This window comes from Aplidium turbinatum, chromosome 5 (assembly GCF_918807975.1).
Source record: "Aplidium turbinatum chromosome 5, kaAplTurb1.1, whole genome shotgun sequence".
Taxonomy (NCBI): Eukaryota; Metazoa; Chordata; class Ascidiacea; order Aplousobranchia; family Polyclinidae; genus Aplidium; species Aplidium turbinatum.
In genome coordinates, this window is record NC_137476.1 from 2,964,687 (window position 1) to 2,987,613 (window position 22,927).

General features: G+C 37.7%; 1 protein-coding gene across 1 annotated transcript in view; it reads left to right on the top strand.

Annotated features, from left to right (window-relative positions):
- The window catches only part of LOC145770232 (adhesion G-protein coupled receptor G6-like), a 61,136-nt gene that overhangs the window by 12,244 nt on the left and 25,965 nt on the right, over positions 1-22,927 (top strand). Inside the window, exons 6-10 of the mRNA XM_082581828.1 lie at positions 12,709-12,765; positions 13,176-13,298; positions 16,585-16,673; positions 17,311-17,472; positions 17,898-17,980. Coding sequence (XP_082437954.1) covers positions 12,709-12,765; positions 13,176-13,298; positions 16,585-16,673; positions 17,311-17,472; positions 17,898-17,980 — 514 coding nt within the window. The remainder of the gene's footprint in view (positions 1-12,708; positions 12,766-13,175; positions 13,299-16,584; positions 16,674-17,310; positions 17,473-17,897; positions 17,981-22,927) is intronic.

Here is a 22,927-nt window from a genome sequence, read left to right on the forward strand (position 1 = left end):
TAGGAATTTTTTGCTTCGTTCTGCAAAATGAATGTCATACGTATTTCAGAAATATGTTGCTTAGATATATTTTAATGCATTGATCAATTGAGTATATATATTTTAATCGATTGAGAATATATAAACCGATAGAAAGTTTGTATTTCAATGTAAGTCTATAGAAAGTTGTTTCACAATAATGTAACCTTACTGTAGTTATTAGAAAAAATGTTATAAGATATATTTACAGCTAAACTAGCCTCTCATCCTTCTCTGAGGCATTTTTTCAAAGAATATTGTAAGCTTCAATTTAGTCAGGACATGTTATCATTCTAAGGATTTTCAGGTAGAATTTAGAAAAAGAAAAAATCGGTCGCAGCCTAAAAAATGCAGCCTATTAGTAAATTTGTTTTTAATTATTTGTTGTTTAGAACAATACCATAAGTAGGCTACATGAATAATTTCATTGTTGCTTTTTGTCAGATCTATATAGTATTGTCATCTACCCGCAACCCTATTTTAGCACGAAATTAAATTGTTATTGTTATGGCAACGCACTATTACAATATTGACGAAGCCTTGAATCAAATTTTGGATGAGGACTTGGGAGATATCGGCAACTTGGAAAACGACAGTAGTGAAAACAACGAAGATGAAACCGCTGCTCATGATTCCACAGCAATTTTCCAAGATGATGAAGAAACTGCAAATGAAAATAGTGAACCAACTTCGACCAACAAAAAACCTATTTATGACATTGAATCAGCCCTTGACATGAACAACTACGATCCGCATTCGACGACACAGCACGAATCGTGTGTCGGAGTGCTTGAAAAGGGTTCTCGTAAAAATGGTCCACAAAAAGAAATCGTATGGTCAACTGTACCACCTAGGAATATGGTCGTCAGCTGTCACGATTTCTTTCTATCTCTTACCAGGAAAAAGACTTGGAAAGGTTCAATGACGTAGTTTAATGGGTCAACCGAAAAGCAGTCAATTAAATGTCGAATAATTCTACTAGCGAAATGATAATCTGACTTCTTGAAGAACTTTAACGAACGGCTTCTCAAATAACTCTAATTTCTGCATCAACTACCAATCTACAACTCATAGCACAACTCTCATAACCAACTCAATAATAATCATCATAATAATCACCATAATAATAATCTCAGAATAATCAGAAATACAAACTACACCACTATTTATAGTTGGCTGTTCAGTCCATTAACTTCGAGAAGGTTACATCATAAAGAACCATCGTTCGGTCACGTAGCATTTAAAAGGTAAACAACATAAGTCTCTAGAAGGTCACGTTCGCAAGAAGATTCTTACATAATAACGATTTCGCAATCGGACATTTACTGATAAACAACCTTATGACGTCATGACAAACGACGCTCAGAAATCATGAAAAACAACAGAACCTTCTAGATTTGCATGCTTACAGATGATTCTAGAAATACGTTACATAATACAAATTTCTCAATCAGAGGTTACTTCAGGTCAATACCCGATAATAACACATCGCTCAAAATTCCATAATGAAAACAACACGCTCGTTGAAGATACAAAGCAAGCCATCGCGAAGCATTGCACCTTGATTGTGACATCAGCCAATATCTGCCGTTATTACTGATACGCCAGGTGTTCGGGACAGTGCCAAGTCAGCTAACAACATCAAGACAGCGTGGGAGCTTTTCTTTAGTTTGTCTATGCTGAAAATGATTATCGAACGTACCAATGAAAGAATTCAGGCAGTACGGAGAGCATTGCCTCCTTCTGTTTTACAGGACTGCAGGTACACTCATTTTCACAATACCGACGAAACTGAAATGTTAAGTTTTATAGGCTTAGTCTATATGCGTGGCCTCCTGGGACTCAACCATCACGACACAAGAATTTTGTTTTCCTCGATTACAGGCCATCCGGTTTTTGGCGCTACAATGGGCCAAAAACGTTTTGATTTTCTGCATGCCTGCGTAACATTTGATGACGCAGCTAAAAGACGAGAAAAATGGATAAAAGACAGATTTGCTGCCCTTCGTGACTTTTTTGAAATTTTTAACGAAAACTGTGGTAAACATGTGATACCAGATGAATGGTTGTCAATAGACGAAACTTTATATCCAATGCGAAATCAAATTGGTTCCAAAATATACAATCCGAACAAGCCGGCTAAATACGGGTTGCTATTCAAATCAGTCAACGCGGTACGGTATAGTTTCACATTCGCTTTACTGCCATATTGTGGAAAACCAGAAGACGACTCAAGCGAATTTTATATATATGGAACAGAAAACGTCACAAAGCATTTGGTAACAAAACTTCAACATCAAGTGGACCTGCAAGGAAGGAACATATCGTTTGATCGCCTCTACACAAGCATTCCACTAGCCCAATGGCTTCTATCACACAATGTTACTTGTGTTGGAACACTCCAAGCTAATAGAAAAGGTATTCCATCACAAGTAAAACAAACCGCTGGACGTGCCATTTATTCGTATAAATGCTTTTGGGAGGCAGAAAAAAAGAAATTAGTTCTGCACTCATACGTCGTAAAAACAAAAAGCACGGGTTTACGAAATGTGTTGATGTTATCGACTCTTCAACCACTTGTAGGTACCGTCAAAGGTGACATCAAAAAAAACCCAGCAATATACAAACTTTATGATTTCACAAAAGGTGGAACTGATATTGTAGATCAACGAATGGCCAAATACTCCACAAAAACCAAATCGAAACGTTGGACAATCCCAGCATTCTCCTATGTACTTGATACATGCCGCGTAAATGCAAGCAGTTTGCTTTGCTTGAACACCCACAGCGATCCGAGAAAAGTTAATTCGTTCGACTGTGGATGGGATTTAGCCATGCAATTGATATTGCCTCAAGTGCAGCGCAGACCAACGATAGGTTTGCGCACTGTAATTGCAAGTAAAATGCGCATTGTTTTGGGGGAAACTGATCGTTCTGTGACTGCAACAACCTCGGCAACGGAGCGAAAACTTTTTCCAAACAAATCACAAACTCGCAGACGTTGCGGGTTTTGCTGTAGTGAAGCTTCTGGACCGGGCCAAAAGAGTCGAAAGGATAACGCAAACAAATCCAAAAATCAATGTGAAACTTGTGGCAAGGCTGTGTGTCCCGAACATGCTCTGCAACAGTGTCCAAACTGTCAAAACTAAAAACAAGCTACAAGTACAGTATATACAAACAATTTAGCAATTTCTTTTTTAGCTTTTGCTTTGAATGTGTCTTTGTTGAATACAAGAACAACTATATTTTGCATACTCTTATTGTACTGTCATGTAGAAGGTAACAACAAAATTTATGAAGATAGCATCTACTGCAAAAGTTATTTAGGCTATATAATACGCAAATGAAAATGTTTACTAAAATATTTTATATTGGAAATACTTTATCATCGATGAAAGAAGAGCTGTATTCCTACAATAAAAAAAGGTTTTTATTGCCGCAATAATTTTATTATTCAAACAAAGATGAAAAGAAAGGTAATTTTCAAAATTAGGAATAGCCTGCAAAAAGTTTTCACCATAATGTTGACAAAAACCTAAAACAAGAATGTTTTTCGATGGCACTGGCGTTTTTCAACACTACATGCAGTAGCCCACATTTCATTCAAAATTTCAAATAGCCATATAACGAAGCTATAAGATTATCAAAAACAAAGTATCAGTTACTTTGTTTTATTTCTCTATGGTTCTACAAAGTATCAACTAGACAAAAGAAATTGCAACGCCTCAGGCAAATCAACAAGCAAACGATACTACGCAAGTAGCACGCAAAGAGCGTCATAATTATTGCGGAGGATTAGTTCCAATACAAAAGATCGAGCCCGTCACACTTAATTAAAGGGGCAGTAAACCCCAAATCATACTTTTCGATTTTTTTGTTTGTAAGTGCTCTAGACATGTATAATAAGTAGTTGTCGTTGAAATTTTCCCTTAATTTCATTGCGTTTCCTTTGTAGGGCCGTTTTAGTTAGCCCTTAGTTTCAGAGCGACGCGTGCTCACTGAACCGTGTGATAATCACGTGTGACGTCATGAGAGTACAAGACGATCTTATGTTCGCTCAAGATGCATTGTAAGCAAGTGTTCGTAGTGTCGTTTCCAACAAATACAATGAACTACATGTATTTATGTCGATTGTAAGCGGCTTAGTAGTTGATAAAATGAACACTGAAAGCAACTACCTTTCGGCAAGTACCATATTCGTCGGCAGCAGTGGCCGAGTGGTTAGCGCGTTGGGCTCGCAGTCGAGAGCTTGCGTGTTCGACTCCAGCCACTCACACTTGCTGTTGTTTCTCTGGGCAAGAAACTTTACGATAATTGTCTCTACCCAGTGATCGAATTCGAGTAATGGGTAGTACCAAATTTAAGTCATAAATAGAGTAGACAACCGGAAACAGACATTGCAGTCGGCTGCAGCGTGGGTCAGGTGTACGTCGGAAGGCGTACACCGATGCATAGCGCTCAAGCCCGCTTTCCCGCAATGCAGGATAAAGATAATAAAACAAACAAACAATATTAGTTTGTAAAGAACTAGGAAGATTCTCTCAGGACCTCTAGCATAGCTTACTGGACATGTACAAAATTCACTCTCTCTGTGCACACGAAAAAGTTTTTCTCAAAGCAGACTTTGTATTGTGACTTTATTTCAAATCAGGATACTTAAACCCAATGTATTCATTTTTGTCACGTGGAAACTTCGATCTAATGGCCGAAACGACGCATGACATCAGAGGCACACGGATTGATCTACCAAGACAACCCCAAATCCACCGAACAAACTGTCTGTGGGAAATGTGCTTATAGCATCTGTAAAAACAACTTTTGGTTATACTTACTCTTGTATCTCCAAAATCCTAATAAAATAAAAAGCATCAATCAGCTACCAGAATTGCATAAAGTAGCAGTCACATTCATTGTGACAATATTCTAACTGTACCTTTCGCAACATGCCAGACAGGCAGACATCAAACACATGTTCAACTTCTGGCATGTGATCCCGCATATGCAATGATTTGTGGATGGCAGTCAGTAACGAGCAGTTTCACCCGCACATCAAAGCAACATCTCTCAACGAAATCCATACATTTAACTAGCAGCCTTTTCCATCGCATTGCTGCCATTTACATTTCTCTGCAACAACATTCAACATATCAATTTTGCACAATCTGTTTTTATCTAGGCTACTCTTACCCGGAAACGCTATGGCCGCGAGTGCTGTATGTGCCGATTCGATGGGAGACGGCCATGGCCGCAAATTTTTTTTGACTTGGCAATGGGAAGCATGTACATTGTACAGCCAAATTCAACTTGTATTGTTGCAGTGAATTTCCTATAGGACCTAGGTTCTGCTATCTTTCAAAAATAGCTTAGCATCAATAAATCATCATTACGTTGCTGGTTTCTGGGCGAAGTTGGCCTGTTTACGAGCATTTTTGAGAAAAGTACACATATAGCAAATCAGTCGCTTTTTTATATTGATTCAACGTCTTCAGACGTTGAATCAATGTAAAAAGCGACTGATTTGTTATCTGGGTATGTTCACACTGAAACGACCATTTATTAGGTTTAAATGAACTAAGAAACGAAGTTCATCTGCAAAACACAAGCCATTAATATAAAACGAACAAATTAAGTCAGTCTCACACGATCAGAACTTAAAGTAACAAAAGTCCCTTTAACTGAACACTGCAAGAAAAGCTCTTATGAAAATGGGCTTGCTGAGATTGAGTGAGGCGCGAGCAGAGAAAACAATCAATGGAACGCGCGCCGAGCAGAGAAACCATAACGTACAAACATACGTAAAATAAACGTAAATTTGTTATAAGACACACTGGCTTTTCAATGAGTCATGTAAAAGAAGCTGGATTTGCTAGCTAAAGTATAAAATGTACTGGCTGAAGTCCATACCTGAAGAAGTTGCAAATCCACTATTTTATTCAATCTTGTGTCCAATGATCGTGTATGTGCCGTGCTTCTCACAATGTCCAGGACAATCTACCCTTCCATCTCCCGCTAACATGAGGTCAATACCATCACCTTCCAATTGTTGAAGTACACTATTCTGCTCAATGACATATTAAAATGCTTATCAATGACATTATTTTAAAGAAAAGATTGAGCACTTCTGTTTACAGTATGTGTATGTTTCCATACATCAGGAAGCATTCATAAAATATCTATAACAAATATAACATTGTTTACAAACTTCTATTTGAATAAGTTTATACTGATGAAGCCACACTTGTGTGGCGAAAGCTCTGTATTTAAATAAACCGATTCTTCTGATTTGGTGTGATATTGTTTACTTTATTTAAAATGTTGTGTCACACCGTGCATCCCAGTGGATCATCAGTTGAATTATAGGAAAATTTGATGAAAAGTTTAGGAACGAAGCTTTGTTTTGGAATTTTACAAACTTACCCTGGCTTTTCATTACGTTCATTGGTAGACACCTCCGAAAATGTATTTATTGAGAAATTTGGATAGTGCATTTCATTATCTTCAAAAGATATGTCTTGCAAAGCCATTCTTGCTTTTTTGGGAGTGGAAGTAAGGTAATCTGGTGGAATTCGTTTTCTTTCTTGCAAGTTGCAGGTCACACCTACAGGTTGTGTTAATACCAGGGCATTAGCCTTAGTTGCTGCAATAAACATATTCCAAATCAGGCAAAGCAACTTTTACAGTATTATTTGGCATCACTTCTCTTTCCAAAGCTATTAAAATGTACACTACTGTTATTTCATAATATGTTATATTTTAGAGTCAAAGTTTCTTACCTTTTGCCGCACTCATTGGCTTCAAGGCAGCTTGGCATCCTTTTGATGAACAAGCACGGAAATCTAACACGTCATATTGTGTTACAGCATCACAAGTAACCATTTCTGTTTGGCATGACTTCGGCTTTTTTTAAATTTTTTCTCTCGATCTTTTCAGTGTACGAATTGGGGGTAGGAATTGTTCAGGGTACAAATTTGGGTGCATCCCTAGCCAGTAACTGAAAAAGAAAACAACAATGTATATATGAAGGAACATTTTTTGTTAATGCACTTGGTGAATTATACATGGGACTTTCTAAAGGTGCATGTAGCTGGGAATCACTATACCATCAGGCAGCATACATATTGCAAACTTATGGAAAACAATTTCTCAAGGATGCTACTTCGCTACTTATGTACGGTACTTTATAACAAACATGTACGGTAGTAATATAATTGTTAGCTTAAAATTACCTCAAGAACTTTCCGCTTCCTAGCAGCCGGTCGCATGGATAAAGTGGAATTTTGTTGTGGAGTTGTCTCTCTACTGGATTTGAATCCAACGGTTGCAAAGTTGTTGAAATGTTTTTGTTTGGAAAAATTGAAGGGCATGCATTAAAGTTTAAATTGAGACGTGTGGCATGACCCATGTCAAATTGAAAAAGATTTTGAAAATCTGTTTCCTTGAAATGGAGTCGCCATATTGTGCTGGACTCTGTTGATCCTGGCCACACTCTTGTGGTGTTTACAGACTTGTTCCATTTCTTTTTTATGGTACGATTTTATGGAAAATGGAACAAAGAAATTTTATCAGTAGCCTAGAAGAACTGCCAGATGAGCAGTTATATACGGTACAACACACCGAATTGGCATGATGAGTACCAAATTGTAACAGGAAGCTTAGTTTACTCACACAGCACTGGGGAAGAATGCATATTGAGATACCGGTATAGGCCTACTTGTCTAGCCAATACACAATCACAAATTGAAATACATGAGTAAATACTGAGACTGGTAGGTAGGCCCATCGTGCACACAGCACAGGATGCAGCACTGACTAATCATGAAGTAAAAAATAAATGCAAATCTCTGCAACCCTTGACTGTCTGAACCTCTTGCTGTTAAGTACCATCAAAACTATACAGTATTGTGGCACTGAAGGAAAATAATGGCATTTGTTTGTTTCTTGCTGTTTCCTATCGTGCCCACAGCACTGACTAATCATGAAGTAAAAAATAAATGCAAATCTCTGCAACCCTTGACTGTCTGAACCTCTAGCTGTTAAATACCATCAAAACTATGCAAACACTGCAAGGTCTAGCCCAAAATGTTTAGGTGAAACGTCCAATAAAAAGTTTAGTGTAGTCTGTAAAATGATGTAAGCTAGCACCAAGGCTACAATAAACTAAATCTGAACTTCAATTGTAACTTGGAATAATCTTATGCACTGCTGCAAACGCATGCCACGTACCTAAAACAAGCAAACTATTTGTCCAGCAATACTCGCATGACGTCACCCGAGAAAATTTTTTATTTCGACAACAGTTCATGCGGTGTGTGTTCGAATTACAAAACCAAAACTTTGTTTTAAGATTGCGTGAGAACAAATGAGTATTTTTTCATAAAAACAAGTGCAACGTGTTTTTGAATATCCCCTTTATGTATTTCAACTCTCAATTTGCATTTGAAAATGGAGTTGTCTGCCCCTTTAAGCGGTGATTAAGACACTATTTCAAAAGTCAAAATATAAAATATGATCAACCTTCAAATAAATACCTATTGGTAACAACCTATCAGCATTAAGCAAAAAATGTTAATGGTTATGTATTCCTAGATAATTTTTCTGTATTGTGTGAAAGTTTGATTGAATTATGTCAAGCCGTTTATGAGTTATTTGCGTTTAAAGTGCTTGTGTCGGACCGACCCCCCCCTCCGCAAGTAAGTTTGCGAAAAAGGGTCACAGGAAATAGGGTTAATAATTTGCAATAATTACTGTGCAAAGTTGAGTTGTAAAGCAATGGCAATTTCGGCGCGGTCACTGTTTGTCAGCAGCCAAATTATTATAGTTTGTATTATTATTTTCAGTAATAATTAAAAAATCTCAACATCTTCCGCAGTAGAACCGAATGCTTCATGTGAGTTCTTGATAATTTTTTTTAAACAAATCAATTGCAGTACTGGACAACCAGGTCACATTTTAATGCAGTAACCCAATATTTCTGTTCCAATTTCGTAAGCGATTAAAGACCAAGGCAAACAAAGGTTTGAACTAGAATGCCTATGGTAGCCTTCGTGACTATTTGAGGGTGGTAAGATTCTCACATTTTTGTTGTTACTGTTTGGCGGGTGAGTGTATTAAGTGCAAAGGTACAAGAAAATTATCTCTTCTTTAGCTCGCTTCCATTAAGTAGAAATATCGAAAAGGTCATCTTGGTGACTTCTATCTTCTTTCACATGAGACAGGATTGCTTAAATTTCAGGACATGTGATGGAAAGCCAGGTGAGTGTAGCTTCGTCCAGTGCTGCTATACCTTGCATTCCATTTGGTGTCTTGTAAATGCAACATTCAAGATTGACATGTTTAGCAGTTTATTCCTTCGCGCATTAGCAAGGCCAATGAGGGAGCCAAACCTCACTTGCACATGTTGGAATGGAAGCGGTCGAGTCCTGTTCGGATTCTGTTCAACTTAACCCAAGTCGGCCGGAGCATGTCTATACCAGGGAAGCGTGCCACCGGGAGAGGTATAAAACCATTAAGTTTGATGTCATTGGCACACCATGCTACATTTTAGGTGTCCTCGATATAATGTGCTTCGCTAATGATATGATCACTGAATGGTTGTAATAATTCCGCGGAAGTTGGTACAAAGGGTTGTCGAGGATTCCTGAGGTGGGACGTTGATTTTTGCGTGGAGCAGGTGATTGGGATCTTCTGCCCGGTGAACCAGATGTATAACGGCTCTCTTAGCAGGTTGGATACCTGCAAGGATGGATAGGTACTCTGTTGGAGCTGGGCGCAGGCATCCTGTCACAGTTCGCAATGCGTCGTTGATTGGTGGGTCGATAAGGCGAGTGTGGGCTTCAGGCAGGGGCTCAGTATTTAGTAGTGGAGCGAATCAAAGCTGCGCAAGGTGTCAGCGCCTCCACCCCACGTTGTGCCTGCCAAGTGTTTTAGCAAGGCGACGCGAGGTGTCAGTTTTTTGTGTAGTGATTGTGATTGGTGACGTTATGTGAGTGACTTGTCAAGCGTATCCCAAAGTATGTTGGCTCTGGACAAGAATGCAGCAGAGTGCAGCAGCTATTGCCTTGTACCACTAGTGTGATTATCCAAATTGTACATGATGCACTTTTATGGTAGTAAACGTTGCGTATACACCTGCGTTGTCATACTCTCGACTCACAATTTTCAAGCCAAGTTTCAAAAGCACCTCTGCTTTTGTACAATGCCTGGTCGATACCTACGTCGATACTATGTAGTTTTTTTTATTTATTTTTCCGTCATGGACGTCCTAGAGCAGGGCTTCTCAAACTATGGGTCGCGACCCCAAATGGGGTCGCGTAATGAAATTTTGGGATCGTATGAAATAGTTTAATTTAGTCTAGTGCCGGTAGGTTGTAGTCTTGCCATGATGTCAATTGACCGCAACCGTCGGTGTGAAAAGTCGAACAATAAAATATAACCAAACGTAACTCTTCAAGGAAGAAACTGCAACATTTTTACTTGTAAAGATAAAATTGAAGCTTTTATTAAAAAGCTTACAATGTGGAAAAATAGGTCAGAAAATGGTAATTTGAAAATGCTTGCTGCTACAGATGATTATTCAGCTAACAATAACTTGTCCAATCTCTTGATTGTCATGGTCATAGTTGATCATTTGAATAACCTTCATGCATACTTTCGGAAATACTTTTCTACCGATTCAGGAAAAGAGAGTTGGATTCGTGAACCATTCGTAAGCAAACTGTCAGATGTCACACACCTGCCATTAAAAGCCCAGGAAGAGTTTGCAGATTTATCAAGTGACAAAAGTTTAGAACTTATATTTTCAAAACAGACTTTATGTGGTTTTTGGATAAGCACAAGGAATGAATACCCAAACCTTTCTGACCTAGCCCTTGACAAACTCTTGCTTTTTTGCACAACATATTTATGTGAAGCGGCATTCTCAAAACTCACCACCAATCCACCATCAAGTGTAAAAACCGATCCTCTCTGGAAACTGTTAAAGATGCTCTTCGCTCTGCTTTGTCATGTATCATTCCACGAATGGATCACTAGTGCAAGAAACATCAAGCGCATCCATCCCGTTAAATGATTTGTTTTTGTTCACTTTTCATCTTGTTAGCGGATTTTTTTGTGATTCGTGAATTGGGTGCATTTGTATTGTTTTGTTATAGTCTTAATTAAGGTCTGATTACACTGGACAACATCAAATTTATTCCTCAAATGAAAATATATGACCTAGACTAACTTTGGGATGCTGATTTCAAATCTGACCTCAGATTTATCCTATCATGTCAAGTTTGTGAGATATGATAACAGCAAATTGTTACTTTTGCCAAAAGTGTAGGCTAAGGTTTGACGTTACGTTTATTACACATACACATTGTGCTGCATCCAGAAATCCAGGCCATGGGGTGCATAATAGCTGAAATACATCTACAAACTACAATTTTGATACTAATTTGTTTTGGAAGCAACATTATTAACAAAGCAATAATATCAAGCTAAAAGTGAAGCTAAAAGTAAGTAATTGACCCCCCTGTCTATGTTTTGCATGAAATAACAAAGATTTAAGAAGGCTTATGGCAATGCTTGTCCAGTAATCTTATTTAAGCTATTTTGGCCTGTCTAACACTAACCTTTCACTATGGCACTGCATATGTTGGTGGTAAACGGTACGCCAAATCTTTCATTTTTGGCAAAAACAAGATATTTTTATTATCATATCCCAAAAATGTGATGCGTTAGAAAAAATCTAAGGCCAGATTTGGATTCAGCATGGCCACATTAGTCTACTAAGCAAACTTGAAACGAGCAAGGATTAAAAAATAAGTTGTAAAATGTTGCCCAGTGTTATTCGTTTGTTAATTCTTGTTTTAATTCGTTGCTTTTTTTCATGTTTCATTGTTGTTGTTTTCATGCTCCTTTCGATATTGTTTTACTTTTTTAGTAAGAGAATTATAAAGTAAGCCAAAAAGAACCGAAAAAAATTGAGACAAAAGAGCTAACTCCGTTTTAATGTCATTAACGTGGATGTCCCCATAATGGGGTCGCATAGAAATATATTTTTCGGAATGGGGTCGCAGAACAAAAAAGTTTGAGAAGCCCTGTCCTAGAGAACGGTTCTCTTTGTTATTTTGCAATTTGGACGTATCGAAATGTTTTGGTGTCTGCCTCATAGATGAAAAATAATAGCAGTTCGTGCATGACCAGGCATCAGCACGCCAAACTTCATACAACAAATTAGACAGAAGCTGAAATAAGACAGAGAATCAGGCATTACGTCAAAGCTCAGATATTTTGTTGATATGAAACAGAAGGCTGCTAAGTTTTAAAATAAATGGATTCTTTATTACTAGAAAAGCTGTTCTTGTTTTCAAGCCACACTTATTATTTGTGTCAGCGAGGGCAAGGTCTTCATGTATTGGCAAAAACTACATTCAAAATCAAAATTCCTTTTTGATTGGAGCTACAAGTAGACTGTAGGCTACAATTAACGCACCCATTCAGTGAACACAAATTTAAAACTTTGTTGTGTTTCTGTAGTCGAGTGGAATGAAACCATTGTGGCGTTTCCTTGGAACACTTCTATTCTGGTCGTCTTCCCCACCACTCAAGCAGGATATTCGGCGACGTCTGAAGCGACTTGTGTGTATCTTCGAGATCGACCTTACAGTTGCTATTATTATTTTTCATTTGTTTTCTTTTTTACAGCTAAGACCGCCAAGCAAACTTTCTCTACACTTTCCACAATAGAATCGACCGTTTCAAGTGAGTATTGGGTAGATTCGTTTTCAATTAATCCACCAAAGTTTTAATTATTTTTCTGTTATCGTAGTTGAGTGTAACAAAGACACAGCACCATTTCCTTCGGACACTTCTATCATAGTTGGTTGCAGGGATGGTTGCAGTCCGGTCAAAACAGCATGACCAAGTATCAAGGCAAAGCTAATATAACAATTTGAAATGAAAGAAAGCTTCGTAAAGTTTTCAAACAAAAAATCCTTCGTTATGAAAAAGGCTACATTATTTTTCCAAAGCCAAACTTGTTACTGTTTATGTCAGTGAGAGTAAGTCCTTTGTTCATTGGTTGTTTTCATTTCAAGTATCTTTTTTTGATTTTAGCTTCATGTAGTACCGTGATTTTTACGCAAAGTTAAAACTTTGTTCTGTTTCTGCAGTTCAGTGTAATAAAGACGTTGTTTCGTATTTTTCAAACCTTTCTATTCTGGTCGTCTTTCCCTCAACTCAAGCAGGATATTCGTCGACGTCTGAAACAAGTTGTGGTAATGACACAGTTAGCGGTAAGTATATTTGAGATCGACCTTATAGTTATTCTTATTTCCTGAAATAACTTATCTCACACAAACATGGACTGGCGTCGGCACAAAACACGTAAAGTACTATATCAAACAATGCAACAGCTGCGCGTGAAAAACGTTACTAAAGTTGCTTATCAAGAACAGAACAGAAAAGCAAACAAATTTTATAGAGGTAATAGTAACAAAGTTATGATAGGTCTACTAAAAAATCAGTTGATATTGATTGCGAAATTGGAACAGCTATTATCTGGTTAAAATTTTAAAAAAATGATGTTAAACAAAAATTAAGAAGTTTTATTACTAAAAGTGCAACTGCACGATGGCTTTGACCGCACTTGAACTGAAAGAGCATGTTTCAATCTATAAATACCAACCTCGCCCTTACATTTTAAGGTTATATTTATCTCAATAAAAATTATCAAAACCATGGTTTTCCACGCGCTTGTATTTTTGGCCACGTTCCTGCAATGGTGGATTCTATTACGCAACACATCGGATTGTGACGTCACTTCTAAACAGACCTCGAAGCTACTATTGGTTTTGCATGTCTTTTCGTTATCTTCGTTCTAGACTAGAACAGGGGTCACCAACCTTTTTTGCATGCGAGCCACTTTGGCACTAAGGAGACCTGTGGCGGGCAGCACTAAAAAGTTTTAGGTAGGTTGACTCTTATGCTAGAAAAGAACGCATTTCGTACCCAGAATTCAGCGTTACATGTTGTTAATAGTTATCTTAGAATACCGCAGCAACAAAATTAGTCGAGCAACGCTACTGCCAGGCCAAGCTCCTTCAACAACACTTTTGACTTCTTTAACAATGCCTAATAAACGAGACCATTTGTTTTGAGCACTTGCAGTATAGCGAGGCAAGCGCTTTCATCAGAATATTCATCGCCAAGCAAGAGTGGTGTTGTCACTTCGCTTCACAAAAAATATCTTGCAATTAACAGTTTCAGTAAACAAGGAAATGTTTGACACATCGCAAATCGCAATACAGGCAACTTGCAAACACATCAGCAAAAATAGGCTTCAATAAAAGAAAGAAACCAGGCACCATGAAACAAACACTTGTGGAAATCACTGAAAAAACGTTTCTATCGTAGATGAACAGTGTTCCCTCTAAAAAAGCAATGAGTTGGTTTTTCAACACTATGCTTACAGACAATTTCGAAAACAGACGTAAAATCAACCACTGGGACAGTGCGGCTGGACATCGCATTGGAATAACTTTAAGCGACCCCATCTAGAACTACAATCTGATTGGTCGGTCAGTGAAATCGTATGCAAAGTGAAAATATGCTTCCCAGAATGTAACGACATTGATTACAAACAAACAACGTGAATGGACGCAAAGTTATGTATATGTAACGCAATTGCAAGAAAGCGGTCAATCGCTCTGTGGACTTCCAATTGTAATGGTTTGTGAGAAACGTAGGGATAAGCTATGAGCAAGTAGGGTTACCCAGATTCCAAAATCAATTATGAGTGAGGTCAGAGGACGTAGAAATGACGTATGCAAAGCTCATGGGAGCTACAGTACGCAGCATTGATCACAATTTACAACTTCAGAATCTTTCTTCACTCGAAAAAAGAAGACTCTCTTTCTTGATTGCAGACTCAGCAAAAATGTTTCCTCAAGTTGCTTTACCTTTCTCCGAGCTAGGTAAAGAAATAATGGTGGCGATGATCAGGCTTGGGCAAAGTTTTTAGTTTTTCGAAGATGAATGTGAAACGACCTAAGAATTTTATAAAACTCTTAGTTTGATTGAAACGACAGTCGAATACTTTTGCAAAGAGAATGCTGATCTTCGTCTGGCCGAAAAAGTGGACACATTTACTTCAAAAAAGCGGAAAGACTTTAGTAACAGCGATCAGTAGAAAATGCAAGATAGATCGGAGAAAGGTATGCGAAAAGGGAAAATTTAAAACAGATTCAATCATTTAAATATTCAAAGTATCCTATCTACCTGGGCTGGTACGAAGGCCAATATACACACAAAACTTGGAAGCCAAAATTGCATCGCCAGCAAAATTTCTTTCGGAAAGACTTTATAAACAGAGCCTTGACGGTTATAGTGAAGAAGACTGAAAATAGCTTGAAGTTAAAAAAGTTCCAGGTCAGAATTTTTTCTGAGTAATTTACTTCATTTTCGAAAATTGAAAATCACGACTGCGAGGCCATTCTTCCACAGCAAACAATAGTGCAAAAGTGATTTAGGTTTTCCACCTGCAAGCAAAAAACTTGAAAATTCTAAAATATTCTTATGTACTTAGCTTATAATACAAGCTTCAAATATTTAGCTTCAAATACCCAAAGCCCGGTTTTAAATTTTGTCCCAAATTGGCAACACTATTATCTACTGAAGATTAGAATTAAAAACACTTAGGGCTGCATGCCGCAAACCTTAAAAATAGATAAATTTCGCTTTACAAAATTTTGTCGTATGACGTGTCAGAGTGGCATCAGTCAGATGACGTGTCAGAGAGTGGCATCAGACGTGTCAGAGTGGCATCAATACACATGTCAGAGTGGCATCAGATCTCCATATTTGTGCCAATTTAGATACTTGTTAATGGCAGCAGGATAAAAGGAATTCATTTCATGAAAAAATATCTTGTTAAAGTTTTAATTTATAGCATTAAGAAACAGCAAAAATAAAAACATCTCAGAAAATGTCCGTCAGACAGTTAGTAGCAGTAGCGATAATCAAAATCTGCAAAATGTGACAAATCAGCTTCTTCAGGTTGTCTTCGTCGTGTGAGCTTCTGGGGCCGAGGGTCTATCATTTTACCACCATAGATTCACGATGTTCCAGGACTACACTGGAAGGCTACTAGAGATTGGCCATGGTAGGGCCATTCAGGTGGCCATAGTGTACTCAAGAATGGGTTTTACAAAGAAGAGTCCAGGTGCAAAACGATCAAACTATCAAAACCAACTTTTCGAGTAAACTGAAAATTAAGTTTGAGATTGATCGTTTTGTGACTGAACCATGTTATTTTAAAGCCTTATTTTGAGAAATATTGATCGTTTTGCTCCAAAAAAAAGACTGCTCCATAAAACGTTTGATGTTAACACAACGGGAGATGGTAAAATCTAAAAATCAGAAATAATGGCGTTTGATCGTTATGCACCTGAACTCTTCATAATCACTTGCATTAATTCACCAACCACTCAATAACCAGAGAGTTCAGTAATTCATTTAAATGTGATTCCATAGAACACAGAAGTAAGCTTGGGAAAGTAAACGTACATCAATTGGTTTCAGCTGGAATACCCTATGGGTCACGGAACTGCCTTCTCAATGGAACATGGGGTGAAATTACTTGGTTGTCATCTTGCATGATAACTTTGCAGGTATTACCAAACGTTGGTGTGATGGTCATGTCAGAGTTATGTGCGTTTGAAATATGGTAGTCAGTTTCGTTATTTTGTAGATTGTCGATGAGAAAGCTGGTCAGATATTAAACAGTTCTGCTTTGCGTACTAGCTAGACGAAATTTCCGTTCTTTATCATGAAATCTGTCTTGTGGTGACAAGTTGTTTTGTGCTTAGTGCATGCGTGTTGCACTATCTCTTCTAACATCCCGTTTAGCTGTCCTGTGTCCTGAAATACAATTCGTGAAAAGACTTGTTGAATTTCATCTTTTTCACTTGTGATCATCACTTTTGTAATTGCAAACCTTTACATAAATCTACTGTATACTGTACATAAATCTTACTTTTCATTTTTATTTTTCCAAAGCAACATTGCAGATATTACCACAAATGGTATGAGGCTATTTAAACGTTTTTAGCCATCAATTGAAGACCAATTTACCTTTTAATTGCTTTATTGAATGTATACCGCTTATTGTTCAATTTATAATATTTTTAAAATGTTTAACTATTTGTTCGTTTCACATTAAAAATTTAACGTTTTTCATTATTAATTTTTGTTAGACCTATGTATGGTATTACATACGTCGTAATACATATCTTTTTGGAATCACAGGATCTTGAGAATATCACCATAACAACTCCTGAAAAGCGTCTGGAAGTTGCAAACGATTTGCAGCTTTTTACATCTGAACCAGAAACCTTAAATGCTGAAAACGTGTCTTCAGCCGTGGTTGCTTTGGAAACTGTCGTTAATACGTCGAATTTGGAGCAAGAGGTACGATTGTTCTCATGAAAGGTTGAAATTGCATTAAGAGCATTTTGAACATACATAGCACTCAAACAAGAAGCAACTTGTTATAATCTTGTTATAATGTCTAGATAAATTAGATGATACAAACGTGGTGAAAGAAGTATGATAGTTTTAATGGAAGGTTGGAATTTAATCTCAGGACACTGCATGAAAAGCATTATGAACATACTAGAACTTAAAAAAAGAAGTAAATGCATATGACCAGTTATAGATCAGATTTCAAGTATAGCCTTACGTGATATTGTTATGCGTTACAAGAATTTTTGAAGCACAAATTTATTTTAAATATTTACAGTACCTACATTTTTTTCCTGAAGTCTTGCTTAACATTTATGTTCGCACTTTTTGCAGTGCTACAAAGTTTATTTTGTGTATTTAATTATTATTAGACAGCATCTTCTGTTGTGCAAACGGTCGGAAACTTGCTTAACGTGTCTGAAGAAGAATTGCAGAAAAGCGATGAAACGAGCAAGTGAGTTGAAGAACGTTTGATTATTTGGTTTAAATTGCAATGATCTAGTTAGACAAAAACATCTGTATTTTGTAATGATTGAAAACTGTTTCTCAGTTTCTGTTGGTTTTAGTAGAATGTTTGTAGTAGTAATTTATCAACACGAAAAATATAAAGCAGTATCATCGATAGTATTGTCAAAGTAGTCAAGTAGGCTAATAACAAAGAAACATCCTTACCCAGACAGAAATTTAGGGGCGGCCCACGTTCGCAGTGCGCGTGGCTCCGTGTCGTAGCCACCCGTGGCAGCCGACCCGCAGCCACTCGATAATACGTGGCCTACGGCTGGGTCGCTTTCGGAAAAGTTCAGCGGCCCACTAGTGGGTGACCGAACTACTCACGCGCGGATGAGCCTACTAATCGCCATGCAATATCCTACCAGTTCCTACACTTGAGCCGAACCTTAATCCAGACGCCTCCCAGCCGACGCTGCGCCACCACATACTTTTCACATACACACACTTTTAATCAGAAAATGAAAAATAACACAACAAATATCCACTTCACTGGCCAACAAAAAAATTTTTTTTTTTTTAGTGCCGAAGATATTTTAACGGTTTCTGGGAAATTTTGGCCCCTGAATCCGAAATTAACAACTGTTTCTTTGAATTGGCTCTATATTTTGAGATATCGATATTTTCAAAATTTGGCTAGAGACAGTTTAAGTTTAACATTTGCTAAGTTTTAAAGTGAAACTTGGTGACCAAGATAAGCCAGTCTCATCAAAGTTATAGCATAAAGAGAATGTCAATGTAAAAATTTGCATATTTTTAGCACTTTTTGGAGCATAACCATGAAATATCTCAAAAATTAGAGCCAATTCACAAAAACCAAGGTCATTTTCGGATTCAGCGGCATCAAAATAACTCAAAACCGTTAAAACTTTCTTGGCACTAAAATGTGTGTTGTCTGATGTGTGCATTGACCAATGGCAACTGTTTATGAATTGTTTACTCGTCAGATTCGATTGCTTCCACAGTGTCACTGCTGTTAGGACTACTGCAGCTTGCCGCATCTTCTGAGTCTCTACTCTTTATTCGCCTTGATTCTCTCCCCCCATCCCAATCGAGGGAGTTCTTAATGATTGTCTTCACGTGAGCTTTTATGTCGTCACTTTTCGAGAAGCTTTTCCCGTATATCTCCTTCAAGGTTTCTGATTGATTACAAAAAAAAACTCTGATTAATATCTTGCAAGTTACAATTACCTTTTCGCTATAATGTAATTCTCAATAGCTTAATAATTAAACAGTCGACACGAGTGGCGCAAGCATCAGCTTGCTGATCGAAGGGAGCGTGGTTCCACGTCTAGCCAGTTAACTCTTGTTTCGCCGTTGAGCAAGAAACTTAGACACAGCTAAATGCTTGTCGTGGCGGCCCTGCTGCAACATAAACCTCAGACAGAAGATAGCAAACAGATTCTACAGAAACATATGAACTAAATAATAATTAAAGAAGAGTGTAAGAAAGGATTATGCTGCAGGTCTCTTTTACTCATTACACTAAACTCATAAGCTAGACTGAAAGTGAAAACAACATCACCTTGTAAGTATGTGCTAATAGCATGGTCTTTAAAACTTTCCTTCCCTTTCACTTTCTTATCGGTCATTCCAGTCCAAGTAAACTGTCGAATCAGTTCGGTACTCATAAACGTTTTCATGAAATATTTGATTGTAAGTGGAAGTGTGGAGCACTTTACTCGGCTAGCAATCAGCGTCACATCCTATACAAAATGCACTTTTACTCAGATAACCTACCAGTAGAAGGCAGCTATAAGCAAGAGCATAGCCAGAAAGAAAAAATGGGGGAGGGGAGAATTTTTTTCTTTTATGCCCTAAACTGGTCATCATCAGGTTCTAAAAAAAGTAACAGGCTTACTATAGTAACTTTAGCTAATGCGGGCAAATTTTGAAGAAACTTTAATGTAGCTTAAATAGTTCTTACACATTTAAAGTAAACAATTCCCCGGCAACAACACTTAAACAATCGAAAAACTTCACTCTGCCAATCTCGGTAACTGGCCCTGGGTCAAGAGCCTCTACAAGTATGCGAAACTACCAGGAATAACCAATCAAGGCTTTGTCAGTCCGAGGATAAAGATTCAAAACCAACCAACCATTGCCCGAAAACCACTAAAATAAATAGGTTTACAACGTATTGCTGAATCGAATGAATGAATAACAGCACACAGAGTTTAAGGACGTCGAAGCTCTCTTCTTGTGACCCCAAACCAGGAGAAACTCCTTATGGATGTGGTATTTCATTAGATGCATAATGGAAAATTGCTCCCCTGAATTAAAAATAATAAAGTAGTACATGACTTGTGACCTTTTCTTTTTAACTCCACCAGTACACTCAATATTTCACTTACCTTGACTTCATCGAGAATTTTGTCTAGATCCAATAACGTCCTTGCTGGTTTGAACAATGTAATGTCACTTTTTGGCAATATTTTGCCGACGTTCTCCAGCAGCAGATGTTTCACAGTGGAGACTTCTTTTTCTACTCTGTTGAAAGAGTTTTGTAGCTCTAACAGTTTATACATTACTGTTGCATTAGTAGCTGGAACATGATCTATAGGTCTGATGCGTTTTGGAGCTGGCTTCACAAACGACCTGCACAAAAAGAATAATACAGCAACTATGTCAATTCGCTTAGTGGCCACTGGCCAAGCACACCAAACACCTGCAATCTGCATATCACTTACGTTTTTGGTGAAGTTAATCGGCAGCTGTCCGTTCGTTTTAATGGAGGAGGAACAAACGTCTGCTTTTCTCGTGCAGCTGACTCACTTTCTGTCTCAATCTCACGGCTTGATCCTGAACTAGAACAATATTCATACGCCTTCTTTTGGCATCTTTCGTAGGTTCCTGTGGTAATGTAGTAGCATAATGTAAGTTTAAATCCACCAGAGCAATCAACACACTAGACATGAATGCAGTCCTCAAAATTAGCGGCGGCACAAAGCAATTGCCGTGGTAGATGATGCTGCAAAGATCATAGCGGCCATTCTACCATGGCAATAAAAATGCTGTCGCTGTAGGTTAAACAGTTGAGGAAGGAAAAGTTACCAACATCTTTTGTAAATAATCCAAGGAATTTTATGGAAGTAGTCCATGTGAACTAAACATCTGAAGAGGTAACATTAAAAAACAAGTAAAGAACTGGATCAGTAGAACTAAAGTGATCAAAAAAGCCAATGCGTCTGATCATGCAGGAACATGCGTCCATGAACGGGCAGTCGGGCACTTCTTCGTGAAAAAGAAAGAACCCCAGGAAATAACGATTTAACTTCAGCGGAAACTAAGGGCGACGCTTTCTATTCCCACAAGTCAAACAAGCATAGTTCAGCATGCTCAAACACTTATTGAAAAACAGTGGCAATTGCCAAACAACAGCGGCAAAAGCATACGGCAATTGCTGTCGCAATCCAAGGTTTGTTGACCTGACGACGTCAATGTTTTTGCCGTAGTAGATAGAAGCTAATTTCGAGGGATGTAAATGCAGAACATACGTGTTTGGCAAATGATTCTAACATCATAGACTTCCCAGGATAAATCAGGTTCCACTTGTTGTTTTACAAGATCTTGAACATCACCACTGGGTGGCCACCTACACTTATTATGACCTAGCAGCCACTTTTTCGATATTACATCATTCCAGTACCTCTCCCGATGTTTACCACTCACACCAACAAAAGCTTTCATGACTTATTTTACCTTGTTTACATATGTATACATGAAAACCTATAAACAAAAACAATTGGTCATAACGTTACAACATTTCAATGGCAACAAATTTCTTTTTGAATGGCAAAATTATACATTTGATGATGCCGTCATCGAAATCCACTTTCTCAGTGTTCTCATTCAGCTTTCAAACTAAATGTATAACCTTTCAAACCTGAGAAGAACTAAGTGGGTAAGAAATCTTTCACTTTGTGTACTTGTGAACAACGAAATAACAGTGTTCATTACACTTTACAATATCAACAACCTTGAAAATGATATCATTTATCTTTATTGCAGAGTTTGCAAAAGAACCCACAACTATCACACCATTAGTGAACAACTTAGCTTTTTTGTAATGAACCTCTTGATCAGCACTTGCAGCATCTACATCACTATCATGATGATCCCAAACTCCACACATTTGATCCTGATTTTGCACAACTGCATTGCATATGCAACAAGATTTTTATTGCTGTGATAAGCGAAAGCAGCAACCTTGTGAAGGGGTTGAAAACCTGAACGGACACTATTTTTCAAGAGCCCTAGGTAGCTTTCATATGAAAATGCACTCACATGATCAAGGGAACCGTAAAATTTGAAATCCATAGGCAAATGTATTAAGCTATGCACATTATAAGTTAAGAAACCTTTCCCATAAAGCTGAACAGAATCACTACAAAACTCACGGAGAAGTTTATCACAAACCTCCGCAGACTCATCGGTGGTGGAATCAATTCAATTCAATTTACTTTTGCTGCTGGTGCAAATATGTACAGAACGACAAAGTAAACATACGAATTTGACACCAACAAAAGGGAAAGATGGCAAAACCCAAAAGTTTAAAATATATATACATCGATAAAACAGTAGGCTACTAGCTAAACTACCATTATCTTAAAATTGTACAGCCACCAAACCTGGAAGAGAGATAGAAAAAATAAAATGTTTTTTTTGTGATAATAGTCCTACATTTTGTGATAATAGTCCTACAAGATAATAATAATAATCCGATAGTAGCATTCGCATTGCCGAACATGACTTCAAAAAATGATGGTCAAGAAGTCGAGACTTTACGGCTCCCCTGATGCATTGCTCCGCCTACCCAAGAGGTAGTTACGGCCCTAAATCAACCTCTTCAGAAACCAATGACTCAACATTCATCTAATACTTCAACTATCTT